Source organism: Peromyscus eremicus, chromosome 8a (genome assembly GCF_949786415.1).
Source record: "Peromyscus eremicus chromosome 8a, PerEre_H2_v1, whole genome shotgun sequence".
NCBI classification, from domain to species: domain Eukaryota; kingdom Metazoa; phylum Chordata; class Mammalia; order Rodentia; family Cricetidae; genus Peromyscus; species Peromyscus eremicus.
Window position 1 is genome coordinate 66,502,833 of NC_081423.1, and position 18,309 is coordinate 66,521,141.

The following is an 18,309-nucleotide window of genomic DNA, read 5'->3' on the forward strand; positions in this document are numbered from 1 at the left end:
AAAGATTTATCCATGGCACTAGACATATAACGTCAACTTTAGTAATCAGCTAATGAGCAATTAATTACTATGGTCCAAACAAAACAACCTCTTCACACTAAACTAAAAACTGCCATTTAGTGACTGCCTTATTCGGGCCAAATGTGCATCTTTTATTCTCTAGAGTCATCCTAAAAACTTAAAGGACATGGATTGTTTTTATTGTCCTATAAAGGGCAAAACAGTTCAACAAGATTAAGCTGAAGGTTACCCATCCAGCAAAGAGCAGATCTGGGATTTGAACATTGGCCTATCTGAATCCAAAGACCATCTACTCTCATTCTGCCACACCACCTTACTGATAGCTGGGAGAATAAGACATTGTCCCATTTATAAGCTACAGACAGAAACCATGTGTATTAACTCATGATACCATTAATATCAATGAGCACTCAATTTATCTTATAACCATTCTGTGGGCTACACACTATCATTAACTTCTTTTTTTCTTTGCAGAAGAGAAATTGAAGGACTGAAAGCTTAAATTTCTCAGTATAATCTATGATCTAAAGGTGTGTGCATGACAGATGCACTCTAGAGCCACTCCGGAGAGCTGGCTGTGTATGCACAGTCCTGACAAGTGACAATAGCGGTGCTTATAAGACTCCTAAATGACATGATGTGTGCGCTAGAACCAATTAGAGAAGGGAGACAGACAGGGGGAAGGCAAACCAGGCAGAGAAAACAGCTCATGCAAAGGCACTCTCTCTTTGCTGTCGTTTGTCCTTGAACTACAGGGTTTTAGGACAGTCTTAGACCAGACTTGAATGATCTGGACACTTTGTGTCCCTTCTACTCTCTGTGGTGATATTTTATTTGTGCTTTAATAAAGTTTGCCTGGAGATCAGAAGAAATAGCAAGCCATTTTAAGTAAACATAGAAGTCAGGCAGTGGTAACACACGCCCTCAATCCAATCACTTAGTAGACAGGCTCTCTGTGTGTTCAAGGCCACACTAGGGAACAGAGCCAAGCGTGGCGACACATGCTTTTTTTTTTTTTTTTTTTTAAAGGTTTATTTATCATGTATACAGTGTTCTGTCTGTATGTCTGCCTGAAGGCCAGAAGAGGGCACCTGATCTCATTATGTATGGCTGGTGACACATGCCTTTAACCCCAGTACCAACCATAGAGTCTTAGAGGTCTATACAGACAGGCAGTGACAAGGAAATGAGGTAGCTGGGCTAAGAGCCAATGAGAGGGCAGAACAGCAAGGCAATAAAGGCACATTTGGAAGCTGCAGAGCTGGTGAGGTAAGGCTGGCTGGTGGCTATTCCTATTTCCCTGATCTCTAAGGCTTTCACCCCTATATTTGGCTCCGTGTGTTCTATTTAATAAGACCATTTAGAAATTCATCTACAATTCTCTCTTTTATTTCTTCAAGTCTTTTGCCCACCCCTATCTATCGCTATCACAATCCATATTTGCCATTGCTTTGATATCTCTCCATTTCCACTGCCATTATCACTTATGCTCTTCTTAGCTCTCAACCTGAGATCACTTCCAAGGTGTTTGCACTGTCCCGCTCTAATTTAAACACAATTGTACACTGTTTCCTTAACTATTACCCTGATCGTTTAATTACCTGGCTTCTGAAATATTCAGTCTCCCACTACTCTGAGTATTCTGAAGTCTACATCCAACCAGTTAGTGCTATTAGCAAAATCTCAGCCTGTCTTCCCAATCTCCTACCACATTGGTAATACTAACAGGAGTCCTTAAATTTTGCAGTGAATCAGAATGGCTCCTGGAATGCTTATTGAACATATTATCCTGGACTCAACCTTAAAGTATCCTTTCCGGGATGTTTTGGGCCCCAAGCATTTTGGAGTTCTTACTGTTTGCTTTTTTATGCTGGATGCGACTGTATTAAAAGGTCTCCTTTTGTGTTTCTACAGCTCGCAGAATTTTGAGAAGCACCTCAACAGCTGTGATTTCTGCTTTGCCAAAATTTGGTAAACCAGAGCTCGCAACTATTTTATCATGAGTCTGAATAATTATTTCTCTCAGAATCTCTGTTTTGTTTGTTTATTTTTTTGAGACAGGCTCCCTCTATATAGTCCTGGCTGTGCTGCAGCTCCCTATACAGACCAGGATGGCCTCAAACCCAGAGATCCTCCTGCCTTGGTTTCAGGAGTGATGGGATTAAAGGCGTGCGCCACCATGCCCAGCAGAATCTCCTAATTCTTAAGGCTCTTCAAGACCTAGATGAAATGCCTCCTCTCCCAAGAAATCGTCCCGTGTTGGTCTTGCCAATTTGATATTTAGGTGCGCTTTCTCAGGGCACCTTTATTTAAAATGTCCAAGACCAGGGTTTGACTACCTGGCACTGACGTGGCAGCTCACAACCATGTGTAACTCCAGTCCCAGGGTATCTGACCTCTGCGGGTTCTGCATTGATATGGTGTACAGACACACACGCTGGCAGAACACACATGCATTATCTTAAATACATCTTTTTAAAAATCTGTCTTTAAAAATGTTCAAGATAAGGTGGTCTCTCGCCTCTCCCCTTCCCACTCTTTATCAAAGTATGCGGAAAATCACTATGTCTCCAGGAATCCCATGAATAGAGCATTATAGGGAGAAGAAAAGCAGCATCGCTCGCTGTACAGAACGCCACAGGCCGAACTCGTAGAACACAGACCCGAGCGCTTAGATGTCCCGGAGAAGTAGCCTCCGCCATTACACCAGCCCCACCCCCTACCTTTCATCTCGCCCTCCGATTGGCTTCTCTGCATATCAGCCCCGCCTTACATCTGCTCACGTGAAGCTCGGGCTGCCGCGGGATTGGCTGTCTGGCGCGCGCGGAGCTGTGGGATGCAGGCCGGCCGAGGCGGAGGGGAGAGGGCGCGGGAATCCTGTGCGGTCCGGACGCAGCGTCCGAGAGCTGGGTTCCGTCATCTCCTGCAGCCTGGAGGTGTTTCCTGACAGTCCCGGTCCTAGCTGCAGAGGAGTCCAAGCTGGGTGCCGATTCAAGTCCCGGCTCAGTCCTCTTTCCCCACTAAGGATGGCTTCTGTCTCCCGAAATTGGTGGAATTTGGACTTTTATCTCTTTTTGATTTGAGGATCTACGGTATGTAAGCTCTCGCTGGCCTGCAAAGGAATCTATGCAGAGCGCCATGTGTTAGAGGATGGGCGAATGAGAGCTTGGAGATGCCTGAGGTATGGTCCTTACCCGCGTGACAGCTTGGAGGTAAGCTGGCATTATACATTGTGCTGATGCTTTTCTAATCGAGGACCATGGAGCTTAGCGGGGAAGGGTTGCTTACTGGGGTCATTTATTGAACCCCTATGTTCCAGGCTCGTAACAGTCAGCCTCGGTTCTAGGAACTCAGTAAGATGGGGCTAGTGGGAGAGATGGAGGAGGGCCGGGGGAGGGGGGGGACTGGTGAACTGGTGCATAGTTGGCATGTGTTGGTTGCTGTGATGGAAGAGAAAGCTGTGGAGGTCAGAGGAAACTAACTAAGGGAGCTCAGGGCATTTAACAGAAAAGGTGACATTTGAGTAGCTCCGAAAGTATACTCAGCCTTTCTCCCATTGAGACAGGGGGAAGAAGCTTCAGGTGGAATGTAGAGAGGCAGAGAGCTAGGAAAACGTACCTTGCTGGGCCTGGCGGGAGTTTGGGTTCAGTTTGATTGCATCTTTAAGTGGAGTTGGTTCCACAAACTTTGCTTCCCTAATTCAGAGGAAGGGCAGAGCCCCCTTTGGGATTAATTGGGATAAAGCCTCATGTAAAAAGAGGTAGAGCAGAGGGCCACAGCGGGAGAGGCAGAACTGAACAGGACGAAGGGTTTCTATCCAGGAAGGCACGAGTCAAATAGAGTAGATCTGAGAACTTACAAATAGTCTGGGTTGGGTAGTCTGTAAGAGTTGTTAGGGTTATGCTATTAATAGATAAGGAGTTTTTTTTTTTTTTTATTGTTTTTAAGACGTGGTCTGTATTGCCAACGTTGGACTCAAACTCAGGATTTTTCTGCCTCGGCCTCCCAAAGCAGTAGGATTACAGGTGTATCCACTACTACACTTGGCTTGATTTTTGTTCTTGTTTTGGGGGTAGTTTTTTTTTTTTTTGTGGTGGTTCTGGAGCTGACCAAGGGCTTCACTTGTAACATTTTGACATCCCTTGGATGCCAAGCAAAGTAATTTTGGATTTTATTCCCCGGGCCATGGGAAGTAATTGGATGCTTGTAGTGGCCGAATCACACTTTTATAGGTTTTTGGTTAGTGTGTATATGTGTTGGTGCCCAGGGAAACCAGAGGCAAGAGGCCCACTGAATCACAATGTTGTCAGGCAGATGGATATAAAGTCAGTTATTGGTCCTATGTAAGAGCTGCTGGTGCTCTTAACTGCTGAGACATCTCCCCAGTGCCAGTAGTTTCTCCTATGTTAGTAAAAGGCAGGAGTTGAGAAGCTAAGAGGTATATATATATAAAAACCTGGCATTCAGACCTCACATCTCTTCCTCATTCTGCTATTAGTTGCTATAGACCATTAGCAGAGCCCAGCCTCTCAGTTTTTGGACTGAAATTAGAAGGTTCTGATAGGAAAATTTTGGTTTGTTTAGTTTTGTTTGTTCACTATAAGTTTTCCTGTGTTGCTCAGGCCTCTAACTCCTTGGCTCGAGTGACCCTCCTGTCTTACCCTCTAGAGTAGCTGGAACTACAGCAAGCATTTGGACTGTATTTTTAAATTTTTGTTGGCAGTTGAATTGCATGTTAAATGATTTATAATTTTGTAGGGAATCTTCCCTATAGCTACTACTTTAAATTAGGCTATATATTTCTTGACAGACATCCCTAAGATTTTTTGTCCAAATAAATGGAGGTTGGACTCGTTTAAATAACAACAAAAACTTTGTTGTTGTTGATTTGAGACAGGGTCTTGCTATGTAGCTCCGAGGGCTGTCCTGGAACTCACTATGCAGACCTCAAACTCAGAGTTCCGATAGTCCTTTGCCTCCCAGGTGCTCAGATTAAAGGCAAGCACCACCATGCCTGGGCTCTAAAAAGAAATTTTTGAGTGATAAATGTTTCACTACTTTGTGTTGTGAAAACAAAACAGTCCCCTGCCCACAAACAAAACTTGTATAAGTTTTATTTTTGTATAGCAATTACTTACCACATAGTGGAAAGTATTTATAGAAAATTCAAAATGAAACATCTAAAAAAAAAAAAAAAAAAAGCAGCTGTTTTGGTATGTAAGCCTAGATTTCTTGTGGATCTGAAAATAGGTGCTCCTTAGGTAATCCAGGGAGGGGAAATGAAATGATGCAATGATGAGCGAAGTATAGTCTGACCTGGTATTGCCATTGCTTCGGCTCTGGCTTTGACCAGGGCATGATCCGGTAATCTTCTCTCTGAGCTGATTGTGCTTGTCTTACCGCACAGGTGTATTTGAACCTGTGTGGATACTGGCTTATTGTGTCAGCGTATTCTTTTCTGTCCTTGGAATTACTGATACTTTCATGTTTTCCTTCTTAGGTCCAGGTGAGAAGTCAGGATTGAAGACTTCGTGGAGGAGTCACCATTTTGCCCTGAATCAAAATCAATTCCTTACTGACTTATTACTGTATTAAAAGTGTTGTAATTAACTGTGGTATTTGTTTGGGTAAGGCCTTTGTTTTGATGAGGTTTTACAAGAGCCTGTAAAAGACGACAATCTTGTCTTCTGGTATACGTAAGCTTTAATATTTTTAAATTCACAGGATGGATTGTCCATTTTAAAACCTAGTAAAATTATATCATGTTTATGGCGCCAGAGAATATGCTCTCACTTGCCAGCACGAGTCACATATTATGCCAGGCATTCACACAAATTATTTTCATTCATCCTACATTAATGATTTTTCAGAAGCCATTTCTCAGTCAGCTTGTCCATCCACTGTCATAAATTTTCCTAAATCAGTGACTGAACTGCTGGGTCTCTGGTAAATGCTATTTCCATACAAGGTGGTATTCTTGTTGTTAGAACAGGGTTTGTTCTCATTATTAGATTTGTCTTTTTAATAAGCAAAACTTTAATCATACAGGAATGCTTCAAGAAGTCAAAGGTGATCTGAATGAAAATTTATTTTAAACCCTTGAAATAATCTTTTGAGTTTCCACACAATCATGACAGCATGGAACAATTCTTTCCCAGAATCATGTATTGTTAAAATTTACTTAAATGTTTCATAGAAACTTTCAGAATATATAGGATGATTCATGTCAATTGAGCAAACTGTCAATTGAGAAGACTCATAAGAGCAGGCAGAAAGCTTTTGCTCCTCATTAAGTATTCATTAGATAAGCATTCGGTAAACATTCGGTAAGGATTTTACTGCATCTCACCATTCCTTGCCAGCTTTCACTCACATGAAATTTCCAGACTCCTCCCTATAAACAAACTCTATTTTTCTTTAACCTGTTTCCCAAGAGAGACAGGTATGGCTCATGAAGGACTCTTCAAATGCTGATAATTATTAGCATTTGTTAATTTGATAATTAGCAGATGTTAGTAAGTCACAGTATATGGAAGGGGTTGTTTCTCTAAAATGTCCCTAAGTATTTCTATAAAGAGGAAGTCCATGTTTCATATTGTATGCAGTCTGATAAAGCCTCTACTGCGCAGGTAAAGAAATACTTTGTAAAGAGAAGGCCTGTTTCCAAACCACCTCTCGGATGAGGTCTAACCTGCCTTTTCCTCTGAGCTTGTATCCCTCTTAATCATAGTCTCTCGCTTTCGTTTTACCTTTTGACAGTCTCCCTCTGGTGGCCTAAGCTGGCCTTGAACTCAGAATCATGCCTCCATCTGAGTGCAGACATCGAATTACCACACTCAGCTCAAAGTCTTACTCTTGAGGAGAACAAGCAACACTTGTAGTGATCTTTAATCCACCTCCACGTTGGCCCTCACACCACCTGCAATCCTGATTCTCCTGCCTAACCAGCTTGGTAGAGAGCAAACCAAAAAGTTAGGATCAAGTGGATACATCCTTTTAAAGGAATCCATATAGTTACTGAAAATCAACGTAGTTATGAATTAGGGAAGTGTCAGTGTTGTGTGCCATACTGAAAACAGTCTTGTGGCCTTACAGGAGAGAACTTGAGCTGAGATGATATGCTAATCTCTTTCAGTTCTCTGGAGAGTAGAGTTTAATTAGATGCTGGACTTCTGTTGGATAGCCTGTGATGGGACAGGTTTGGTGACTCCTCACATAATTAAACACACAGCGGTAACAGAACACATAGCCAGAGGTGGCAAGAACTGTATCATTCACCCTAGTTTTACGACACAGCGGGCACACTGTCTTCATTTTGGGTAGCAGGGGAGAATCAGAGTTGTAGTCTAGGTGTACAGGTGGTGGTGGGGTAGGCAGAGCAGTCAGTGATTTGATGGTTTCTTGGTTCTCCGAAGAGTACCACCAGTCGAGGAACTGCAGGAAGAATACACCCACGGAAAGGCCAGTGGAGAGGGATAAGGCGACACCTCCCACAGCTTTCTTCAGAGCTGACTTTATCTTCTCACCAATGCCGCTGGGAAAGAGAACAAGGGGCAAAGAAAATAGTTGATTTGGGTGTGGTCACAGAGTGACTGAGTGCAGTTCCACACTTGGTGGGAGTCACTGATTTGGAGATGGAGTGCTCTTGGACTGGAGGGTCTGTTGTAAGCAGTTCGCCCATTTAAGTCAACATGCTAGGTGTGTACACCTAAACTCTGGTGTTTCCAGTTTTTAAAATATTTTATGTTTGTGTCTGCTTGTCTGTGCATGCAGGTACCAGTTGGGTCAGAAGATCTGGAATTACAAGCAGTTGTGAACTGCCAAATGTGGGTGCTGGGAATCGATCTCTGGTCCTCTGGAATAGCAAGCAGTACATGCCACTCACATAATCCCTGTGCCATCTCTCCAGTCCCGTCCTGTCCTCCCCACCTCCCAACCTGTTTTTAACAACAAAAGATTAGGCTTTGATCTGAGAAAAGCATTAAAGATACGATTTTATAGAATTTTAAAATGGAAGATAATCCACCCAGAAGAAGAAATAGTAGACTTAAAAAGTAACTTAGCAGTGTTGAGATGCATACATCTTTGAACTTGTGGGAGAATAAGCATTAGCTAGAGGTGGTGTAGCATCATGGATGAGAACATTCTTCAGAACTGTATTGCTCTGTATTGAATCTTGGCTCTGTGTCGTCTAGCTGTTGGTTTCCCCCAACTGTTAAATGAAGTCACTGCATTTAATCATCAGGTTGTGATGAGGCATAAGATAATATACACAAAGCAAATCCCTCCCATGAGGGAGGCCTAGCCTACAGCAGGCGTGCAGCAAGATGTACCTATTATGATAGGAAAGATCACCAGAATGGCAGTCCTTGTTTATGGATGTGAGGAATGACTTTGCTGTGACTTAATAAAAGACTGGGGTAAACCAGATGATTGATGTACAACTTTAAGTTTTGTTACTGAAGGGGTTTTAGAAAATGTTACGAGGCCGGGTGGTGGTGGCGCACTCCTTTAATCCCAGCACTCGGGAGGCAGAGCCAGGCGAATCTCTGTGAGTTCAAGGCCAGCCTGGGCTACCAAGTGAGTTCCAGGAAAGGCACAAAGCTACACAGAGAAACCCTGTCTCGAAAAATCAAAAAAAAGAAAATGTTACGGTCTTACCTTCTGACGGGGTCCTTCATGGCACTGGCTTCAGACAGTCTATGCTCTATAGCTTGTATGTCCTGAGCTGTCAGTCGACCCAGCCGCACTCCAGCCAGTTTCAGCAGGGGAGAGTGGTGCTCAGCTTTTCCTAGAATGTATCGAAGTTGTTGTGTAAGAAACCAGCCTTCCCAGGCCATATTAACAAACGGGTAGGCCGCCAGGAAGGCTCTGTAGAATCGTTTCCAGTGCGAAGAAGGAGGGTGAATAGAGTATTCGTCCTCTTCTCTCAAGCTAGAAGCCAGCTTCTCCAGCTTCACTTTCAGATAGGGAAGAAGAACGAGGAACATGGTGGATTTCCAAAGGTGCTCCTTGGGAAGACCAGCACTGGCTGGCCTCTGAAGCTGCTGCGAGCTCCCTGCTACAATCCGCTTTAAGCCATAAAAATGTTCAGAGAATGAGGCACTGGTTCTAGAAAGATAATGCTGCTGGAGCAGAAAGTCTAGCAGAGTGAAGATCTCATCAAACCACCTCCAAAAGAAGCCGAAGTGTGCAGGATTTGATTCTGCAAGAACCTGGAGCAAAAACATTCATTTTAGTACAGTCTTCAGTTTGTATTCACATTAACCTTTTCCTTCTAAAGCCAACACACACTTAGCTTAAATAACTCTCCTTTGGGGTATAGCCTAAGCTCCCCGAGGTCCTAGGAATTGAGTCCAGGGCTCTTTGGGTGTAAATTAAGCCATGGATATGGATGGCACATGTTGATCAATGCAAACTCTTGGTTACTTGTTAATGAGTTTTCTCCAGTCGTCCCTGAAACCTTCCAGAGAAATAATACCTTACCTTGACCACATGCTGAAGAGCGGGTCTCACTGCTGTCATTAAACTGTCCTGTGCTACCACCTCAAAGATGGATGGATGGTCGTCCGCCACCGCAGCAGTTGTGATATGAGCCCCGTGCTCAGCCATGGTATCCTGTGTGTACTGGGATTCACTTTTCTCACAAATACTCTACTGAGCATGAACTTGTTTTATATCAAAGAGGTGCTGAGTCTTAATCTTTCTGCATGGCACCCCCCCCCCCCCAAAAAAAAAGACTTATGAGGCAGAGGAAGGGAATCTAAAAGTTAAGGACTGTTAACTCCGAAGCTGGGGACGTGACATGTGGGGGCTGGGGAATGACTTGTCAAATGCTGCACCTCACAGGGCGGAGCGTGACTCGGAGACAGGTGTGGGCCAAGGAACGTGTCGCTTGAGCTGCAGTCCCGAGCTGCGAGGCCCGGCTCCGGCTGCAGGCTGGGAAGCGCCCGTCCTTGCTGGCTGACCTCGGGCGCGGCGCAGAGGACCCGTGACGCCACCTGAGAAGGGAGGTCTAGGCTTTGTGACAGAAGCCGCACCCGGAAACAGAAGCTCCGAGGACCTCCACACAGCGGGCGGAAGACGGGCACTCTAGCATAGAACGTGGCCCTGAGCCGGAACTGGGGAACTCTATGACCAACCGGGACTTCCGCTTCCGTCCTCCTGACTTTAACAAGACGACTGGCTAATGTGGTGGGTGGATTTGTTCCTGGTTATCTCTCCGCGGAGCTTCAGTGCAGGGCCAGACTCGAGCCTCTGTGCAGAGCTGGGGCCTCTACCTGACACCCCTACCCATGAACGAGCATGCCAGGGGGAAAATATGGGCAGGTCCTTTCGACACAGACTCGGGCAGGTGGTGCTTAGCTCTAATTCGCCCACCTTCCCGAGAAGCTGAAGAGGCAGAGCTTTAGCGTTTATTATTGTCAGTTATCAGCAAGTTTCACTAAGATGAAAAAGGTTCTCCTTGTCCACCAGAATTTGGGACGATTACTCTTCATACAGGCTTAACTTGTCTTCCTTGGGTAAAACTAAGTTAACAATTCTAGGCACATTCTACATGAAATTGGTTCCGCCCTCCAGCTCAGTAGATATGTTAGCGATACCAATACACTGCAACAATTCTGATGGTCTAGCGCGAGCTGAGTTTTGCTAGACTAGGTGCTTTTCGGTTTGTATACAAAAAGTAAGCTGTCAATGGGTTTGTAAAGTCCAGGTTGTATACTTCGTTTGAGTTGTGGATAGAGTTAATGGGATTTGGATGAGTTCACCGTCTCCCTGATAATTTCAATCCCTTGGCTAAAAAGACCTTAGGACCTTAGGGTGTAAACGTAGGCAATTGGTTTGTATAATGAGAACCTTAAAAAAAGGCTTGGGTTTAGTTGTTTCAATTTTAGAAGTTACCTTTATAGTTCTAAAATATGATTGTACTTTACTAAAATAGCTGTCAGAAAGTGCAATTGTTGAATTTCTAAAAAGTATTAATTAAAAAAGATGTTTGTTTCATCTTTAAAAAGTGTTGCTGTATACCTATCCTTGGCTGACCTGGTATTCACTATTTGCCTATGCTCACAAAAATACGATAGCCCAGCCGGGCGGTGGTGGCGCACGCCTTTAATCCCAGCACTTGGGAGGCAGAGCCAGGCGGATCTCTGTGAGTTCGAGGCCAGCCTGGTCTACAGAGTGAGTTCCAGGAAAGGCGCAAAGCTACACAGAGAAACCCTGTCTCGAAAAAAAAAAAAAAAATACGATAGCCCAAAAAGAACAGGGCTATTTAACCATATCAGAGTTCTGTAGCTGGAATTAGCAAAACTTCAACTAAGTAACTTTGTTACAATGAAAATGAGTGTCAAGTTATCATTGTGCCCGTGGATCCAATTCTAACTGACAGGTAGGATGTGTTGGCACACAAATGTAATCCCAACACCTGAGAGATTGGGCTACATGGCAGTGAGACCTTATCTTGAAAAAGGAAAAGTGGGGAGGAAGAGGGAGAGAAAAGAAAAATAATCCAGTTGAACAATCTTGGTTCAGAGTCTCATTTCATTCTTAGCCAGAGGGGCAAGACACCTTGATTAATGGACCCATGAGATTACTCTTTAAAAAGGAAACTGATTATTACATGAGAAAAGAAACAGAGTTAAAAAATAATATGTCATGGTTGGTAATATAATTCAGTGGTAGAGTATTTGCCCAACATGTGTGAAGCCCTAGGATCCATTCCCAGTTCTGAAAAAAAAAAATAGTGTCAATTTTTATTTTACTTCGGTAATGTGTCAGCTTTTAGTCACCAAGTAATCAATACATCAAAAACCCCACTCTCAAATGTGTGGTTTAATGAAGACACATATGTGATTGCAGTTTCTATTAGGAATTAAAGGCTAAGCCTGACCATCAGGTTTGGAGATCTTAAATATATAATAAATATGTTACATAGGCAATTATGTAATAAATTCTCAGTAAATAACTAACTTGATTGTATTTTGTGATTGGTTTAAGCTGCCCTGTGTTTTTGCTTTGTTTGCTTGTTTTTTCATTTTTTGTTTTTTGTTTTTGTTTTTGTTTTTTGTTTTTTTTTGAGACAGGGTTTTTCTGTGTAGCCCTGGCTGTCCTGGAACTCACTCTGTTGACTAGGCTGGCCTGGAACTCAGAGATCTTCCCGCCTCTGCCTCCCGAATGTTGCCATGAGGCAGAGGCAGGTGGATCTGTGTGTTTGAGGCCAGCCTGCTCCACAAAGCAAGTTTCAGGACAGCTAAGGGCTGTGACAAAAAAAAAAAAAAAAGTTGGGTTTCTGTAGTAATCCTTAATAAATATTTGTTCAGTAGTGGAGTGAGAGAAGCCAGAAAGCAGCTGGGCAGAAGAACCTCTAAGATATATAGATAACAAAAGTTCAAAAAAGATGAGTCCTAGCACGCTAGAGGCAGAAGCAAGAGGGGCTCCTGTTCCAGACTAGCCTGAACTACATAGCCTGACACTTCTTTCTTTTGTTTTTGAACCTACCTTATACCACTTAAGCCCCAACAAAACAAAGAGTGTGAGCGGGGTGGGGTGGGGTGGGACACTAATAAGTTTCCCCAGTCATATTCAATGTAGGGATTGGAACTCAGATCTAAAGGCTTCTTAGCCTTGTTGAGTCGCTGTCTCCTAGTCCACTGCTCTTGGTAGTAAGGCGGTTTCTATCACGTGTATGAGCTTCTGTATCTGGACAGGCAAATTACCTGAGGTTTGTGTTTAAGAAAGTAGGATACCTCCATAGGTTTTACAAAACTCTTGTTCACGGAGATAAATCCCGAGACTATCCACTTATTTAACCTGTCCTTCGGGAAAGCCACTGCGGGTCCCTTGGTAGTACAGGCACTGCCCTGACCCCGAGAAAGGAAACCTTTCCGTTGCCGAGGCAACAGAGACACAGCCGGGTTGCTTGGTTCTCCCGCGCGCCCGGATGACGTCACGCGGCGAGATTCTCTTACGCAAAAGCTTCCGGCCCACCATCTTTGTCCCTGGCAAACTGGGTTTTGCGCAGTGGCTTAGATCTAGAAAGAATCGTGACGACGGGGAGGAAACCATTACACCACCACCCGGGCTGTGCTCTCCGGCTGCCGACGCCACCCCGCCCTTGCCTCCGGTGAGTTCAAGGCGGCTGGCTTTTGGGGTGTGTCCCTGACTGACTGGGGGTGGTTGTGAAGGAGGGGAACCCCAAGCCCGGTGGTAGGCGGCGGGAGGAAAGGAGATCCGAGGAGCGTGACGGTTGAGGGTGGAGGGAGTCCTCGGGTGTGACCGTTGTGAGGGAGAAGCTTGGGAAAAGTGCCTCCTCCGTGGTGGCCCTGGTGGGATGGGGTTGCGCTCGGGTGGAACAGCTAGTGGTCGGGGGCTTCGGAGCGAAGCAGGTTTCCAGGACAAGGTTGGAGAGGGTTGAGGCCAGGGGTGTGGCCGCTAGAGGCTGGAGGCCGAGGGAGAACCTCCCAGTTTTCCCGGCTGGCATCTGTTCATTGAAAAGCCGAGACGTGTCCAGCAAAGCAAAGGGAGAAAGGATTCCCCCCAAGGTTTGGCCATTGAAACCTCTCCTGTCGCCCGTATTTGGGGTTTCCAGGCTTCTCTCCCGACCTGGTGAAAACTGAACAGATCTCCAGGGTCTTGACCTGGGGGAAGTGAGTAAGGGGACTAAATGTACTTCGAGGAAGGAGAAACCTGCGTGATTGACCCCCTGTGTGAGAGGGGGAAGCCAGTGAAAGGAAATCTTAGCCCGGAATTGTTGGGTTCTCCCCCACCCCCTTTCTTCCCTAGGGTCATCAGGAGCAGTCTAGTTTGAGCAAGGCTGTAAATTCTACTAGAAGTGAAAAAACTGGAATTTCCTGCTGTTTCTTTATTCTTTGAATTTCACAGGATATATTAGCTTTCTGGGCAGCTTTCTATTTAGGGGAAGGTTCTTCATAAAACTCAGGCTATTTATTTCATTGTGAAGCAGTGTGAATGTGTCATGAATGCTTCGTTGAATTTATTTTGCTTCCTTTTAACTTTTAGAAGGGAGCGTGTTTTTAAATTGCCAAACACTTTTGCAACCGTTGTGGTTTAGAAGACAAAGAACACGTAATAAGCGCGGAGTGGCAAATTGACTAAGAAAGTGCTTTCAGTGAGGAACAGTTTAAATTATTAATTGGTTTCCTTTTGTAGTTCTGCTTAGCCTTAGGGTGCACTTACAAAGTAATAATAGAAAGAGGCAGGTGAAGGAGGCGCAGCAAAGGGAACACATCTCAGGGATGATGACGTGAGGCGGAAAATGAGAACGAAATCACAGGTATCTTGCCAGGCAAACAGAAATTTCTCTTGCCTGAGAAATAATGAGAACGAAATCACAGGTATCTTGCCAGGCAAACAGAAATTTCTCTTGCCTGAGAAATAAAGGGGAGTGTGTTCTGCAAACAGCCTCCCCATAGATGGATGGTAAACTTAATAAAAAGCAAATATTTTGACGAATTAAGGCTCAAAGAAGTTCCCTTACATCCTTTCCTTCTGTGAAAGATTATTATTTTAAACTATTGTGTCCTAAAACACAAGCCTGAACCCGCTTACACCAGGAGTATTCAGGGAGGACACCATTCCTTTTTCCTTCCTCCTAGGCTTGGTTCCCAAAATGCCTTGGCATGTCATAACAGTTGGGTGTAAGACTGTTGGACTTCTTTCTTTATGTATCAACGTATGGTTATTAAAATAGAAACCAGAGGTGAATTTGGCTTTTTATTGTTTTATTTCTGATAAGGTAATTAATCTGAAGCTGCTATTGTCCTTGTGCTATTGAACATTTGGCCAGATACGATCTTTACACCTCTCAACCTTGTAAGCGAAGGTTGCTGGAATGACTCTTCTGCTTTACAGTTCACCGAACTTTGGCTAGCTCCTGACTTTATGTGTACAGAAGGGTGTAGTGGCCTTCCTGACCCTAGTGTTAGTTGCCATTTCTCAAAGAACCATTTAAAATTAAGACCTTATTATTTTCTGACCTTATTCTACTCAGCCTATTAATCTTATTTCAATGTTGAGTTTCTCTTTTGGGGAATTGAAGGAAGGGGAGGATGGACGGACTTTGACAACCTATATTTGGCAGAAACTAGGTTATGTTAATCTAGATCTATAACCTTGTACAGGCAGGCCTATGAAGGCGGTTTCATCACATGTGGGCTAGGACAAATGCAGGTGATTATGTGCTTTGCCTGGAGGCTGCTTTGTTCTTTAACAGTGTCCCTAGGCCACACCATAAATCAGTTAGTGACTTTTCAGGTTTGATGTTGTATAAGGGCTTATGAGTTCAAATTCCATTGTGACTTACTTATTTTTAGGGATTTCCTGAAAAACAAAACTTTACTCCAGTAGGATTTTATGTTTTGAAGCACTAGGCAAGTTGTATTTTCTCTAGCTCCATTCTGACTATTTTTTTGTGGTTTCTAATACAGACATCCGTTTTCACATCATTTATTTGGAGAATCTGGCTGTGCCTATCTAGCAAGTGCTTGGGGGTATTTCATTTAAAAACAGGTATATGTGATTATTGTGAGTTGAAAGTCATAGTGACATTAAGGTTCTACCATTACCACCTCTTCTCATTTTTAATTAAATATTTAATATTCATATATGCATATAATGTGTTTAGCTCCAGCCCACCCCCATCTTTCCTTTCTACTCTTTTGCTTTTGTTTAGACCATTTTTATTTTTTCCTTGGAGGTTTTTCGTTTATTTGTTTTTACTTAAGGCAAGGATAAACTTGTCACCATGATTCTTTGCCTGTATGGTAGGGATTATTTCATCATAATTGTTTACCATGGTATCAGTTGTATTTTGTGATGTATTTATCTGCTTATTTTTCTTCCTTTTTGATTTTTTTTCTTTTGATGGAGAGATCTTATGCCTGCTAGGTAAGCACACTACCATTGGGCTATATCCCTGCTCTAAATTGGCACTAAGGATTGAGCACAGGTTTCCATATATTAAGCAAGCCCTCTACCACTGAGCCCTTTTTTATTTATTTTATTTTGTGTATGGGTATTTTGACTGCATATAGGACTATATACCACTTGTGTACTCAGTGCCCTCAGAGGCCAGAAGAGGGCATCTGATCCCCTGGAACTGGAGTTAGAGACAGTGGTGAGCTGCCAAGTGAGTGCTCGGAACAGAACCCTGGGCTTCTGGAAGAGCAGCCAGTGCTCTTAGCTGCTGATCTATCTCCAGCCTTATTTTGTTTTTGAGACAAAGTCTCATTATATTATCCAGACTTACCTCAGCCTCCCAAGTATCTGGTCATATCTCTTTTTGTCAGAGCAGAGATTCTTGGTGTAGGATCTTTGTTGCAGGCTTCTTAAAAATTGTTATTATTTTATTTTATATTCATGGGTGTTGTACATGTCAGTGCGCCATGTGTGTGCCTTGTGCTCAAGGAGGCCAGAAGAGGGTGCTGGATCCCCTGGAACCAGAGTTACAGTGATGTGTCTCTATGTTGGGTGCTGGGAATCGAATCCTACAAATCATGCCAGTGTAGGCTGTTAATAAAGGTGACTGATTTGAACAGTGTTTGTTGAGAAATCCTGTTAGAATTTCATGTTATCTAGGAATAATGGCGCACGTAACTGCAGCACTAATGAGGCAGAAACAGGAGGATCACCATGGGTGTGAAGCCAGTCTGGTTTTTATAGCGGGTTTCAAGCCTGCCAGGACTTACAGAGGAGATCCTATCTTAAAAGAAAAAATAATTTTATATATGTGTATGTGAGCTTTAGAAGACAGAATGCTTTTGTGCACTTTTCCCAAGTAACTGGGTGAAAAAGTTCTAAACAAATTTTGTTTTCAAGTCTTAGGTTTGAGGTTTTGCTGATTCCAAGGGATTTAAAGTGGTATAACCACGGTCTGTATGAACAGTGATGGTTTTGAGCAGTAACTATAGCACTCTTGTCGGACCCTAGTAATTGTTTCTGTGTGTCATCTTTGTTTGTACATGTAAACTCACAGATAAGATTTATATTACTAGTCTTTAAAAAGTTTTGTCGTGATTTGAAACAGGGTCTTTGTATGTAGCCCTGGCTGGCCTGGAATTCATTATGTAGACCAAGCTGCCCTTGAACTCAGAGATCCTCCTGCCTGTTTATGTGAAGAATTCCCAGTCAGGTGTGGTGGCACACACCCATATTCCTAGCACCTGGAAGGTGGAGACAGGAGAAGGAGGGATTCAAGTCATCTTCAGTGACGTAGCAAGTTTGAGACCTTCTTGGGCTAGATGAGATCTGTCTTAAAAAACAAAAAGAACTGTGTGTGGTGGCATGTTTGTAATGCCAGCACTCTGGACAGAAGTAGGAGGAGAGGACCTTTGCAAATTCAAGGCCAACCTCTTTTACATAAAGAATTCCAGGCCAGTCAGGGCTACACAGGCAATGCTGTTGCAAAAAGCACAGGCAGCTCACTGGTTAAGAGCACTTGCTGCTCTTGCAGAGCACCCAGTTTCAATTTCCAGCACCCACATCAGGTGGCTCACAGCCATCTGTAACTCTAGCTTCAGGATCTAACTCCCTGTTCTGGCCTTCTTCGGCATGGGTGCACACACAGATGTACACACATACACATAAGTAAATAATAAAAATCTTTAAACCAAAAAAAAAAAATCCCTAATTTGTCTGCTTTCTATTTAATTTATATTATGAATGGATTGATAATAACATTCTCTGAATTTTTGTTAGAAAGACGTGAAAACATTAATGCAACCTCTAGGTGACAAATATCAAAACAATTTCTGTATTCCGCATGGTGTTCGTGGTTTCTAGCTCTTTATTTCCTTTATGTTTTTTTTTTTTTTTTTTTTTTTTTTTTTTGCGCCTTTTCCTGGAACTCACTTGGTAGCCCAGGCTGGCCTCGAACTCACAGAGATCCGCCTGGCTCTGCCTCCCGAGTGCTGGGATTAAAGGCGTGCGCCACCACCGCCTGGCCTCCTTTATGTTTTTGAGACAGGGTCTTGTGTAGTCCAGGTTCACCTCAAAGCCACTGTGTAGCTATGCTGAGGAAAATAACTTTGAACTCCTGGTCTTCCTGCCTGTACCTCCCAGGGCTGGGAGCAAGGCAGGCTTATTTTTTCTGAGACCCTTTTAGCAAGCAGTATTTAACAGGTTGGCAGAATTGTTTCTGCCTTTGAGCTTTGCCTACTTTGAGTGACCAGATTTTCCTGATTAGAAAGTTATGGAGAAATCTTTGGCACTAAGTCTTTGTCTTAAATGTTTGAGTGAGTGACTAAGATGTATTTACAAAGGTATCAAGCT

General features: G+C 43.5%; 2 protein-coding genes and 1 non-coding gene across 7 annotated transcripts in view; 2 read left to right on the top strand and 1 right to left on the bottom strand.

Annotated features, from left to right (window-relative positions):
* Positions 1 to 5,308: 5,308 nt before the first annotated feature.
* On the top strand, positions 5,309 to 5,405 carry LOC131918134 (Z30 small nucleolar RNA). Its single transcript, XR_009380875.1, has one exon. It is a non-coding gene; the product is annotated as a Z30 small nucleolar RNA (small nucleolar RNA).
* Positions 5,406 to 6,089: 684 nt separating this feature from the next.
* Positions 6,090 to 9,735, bottom strand: Pex12 (peroxisomal biogenesis factor 12). Its single transcript, XM_059271354.1, has 3 exons — positions 9,508 to 9,735; positions 8,683 to 9,236; positions 6,090 to 7,555 (listed from the first exon to the last, which is right to left on the bottom strand). Exons 1-3 carry the CDS (start codon positions 9,631 to 9,633, stop codon positions 7,153 to 7,155), a joined length of 1,083 nt encoding a protein of 360 aa, XP_059127337.1. The 5' UTR covers positions 9,634 to 9,735; the 3' UTR covers positions 6,090 to 7,152.
* A 315-nt stretch (positions 9,736 to 10,050) lies between these two features.
* Ap2b1 (adaptor related protein complex 2 subunit beta 1) overlaps positions 10,051 to 18,309 on the top strand; it is a 124,543-nt gene continuing 116,284 nt past the window's right edge. For 2 of the 5 annotated variants that reach the window (XM_059271349.1, XM_059271353.1), the window contains exon 1: positions 12,976 to 13,144. The gene's annotated coding sequence lies outside the window, so the exon portion shown is untranslated. Of the gene's footprint in view, positions 10,216 to 12,975; positions 13,145 to 13,618; positions 13,668 to 15,904; positions 15,928 to 18,309 lie in introns of those variants that run through there. The other 3 variants (XM_059271350.1, XM_059271351.1, XM_059271352.1) reach the window with 3 other exon arrangements.

Coding starts and splice junctions, on each gene's coding strand:
- Pex12 (XM_059271354.1), bottom strand. CDS start 9,633: ATGGCTGAGCACGGGGCTCATATCACAACTGCTGCGGTGGCGGACGAC. Junction 9,237..9,507: donor CTCTTCAGCATGTGGTCAAG/GTAAGGTATTAT, acceptor TTTTTGCTCCAG/GTTCTTGCAGAATCAAATCC. Junction 7,556..8,682: donor ATGAAGGACCCCGTCAGAAG/GTAAGACCGTAA, acceptor TCTCTTTCCCAG/CGGCATTGGTGAGAAGATAA.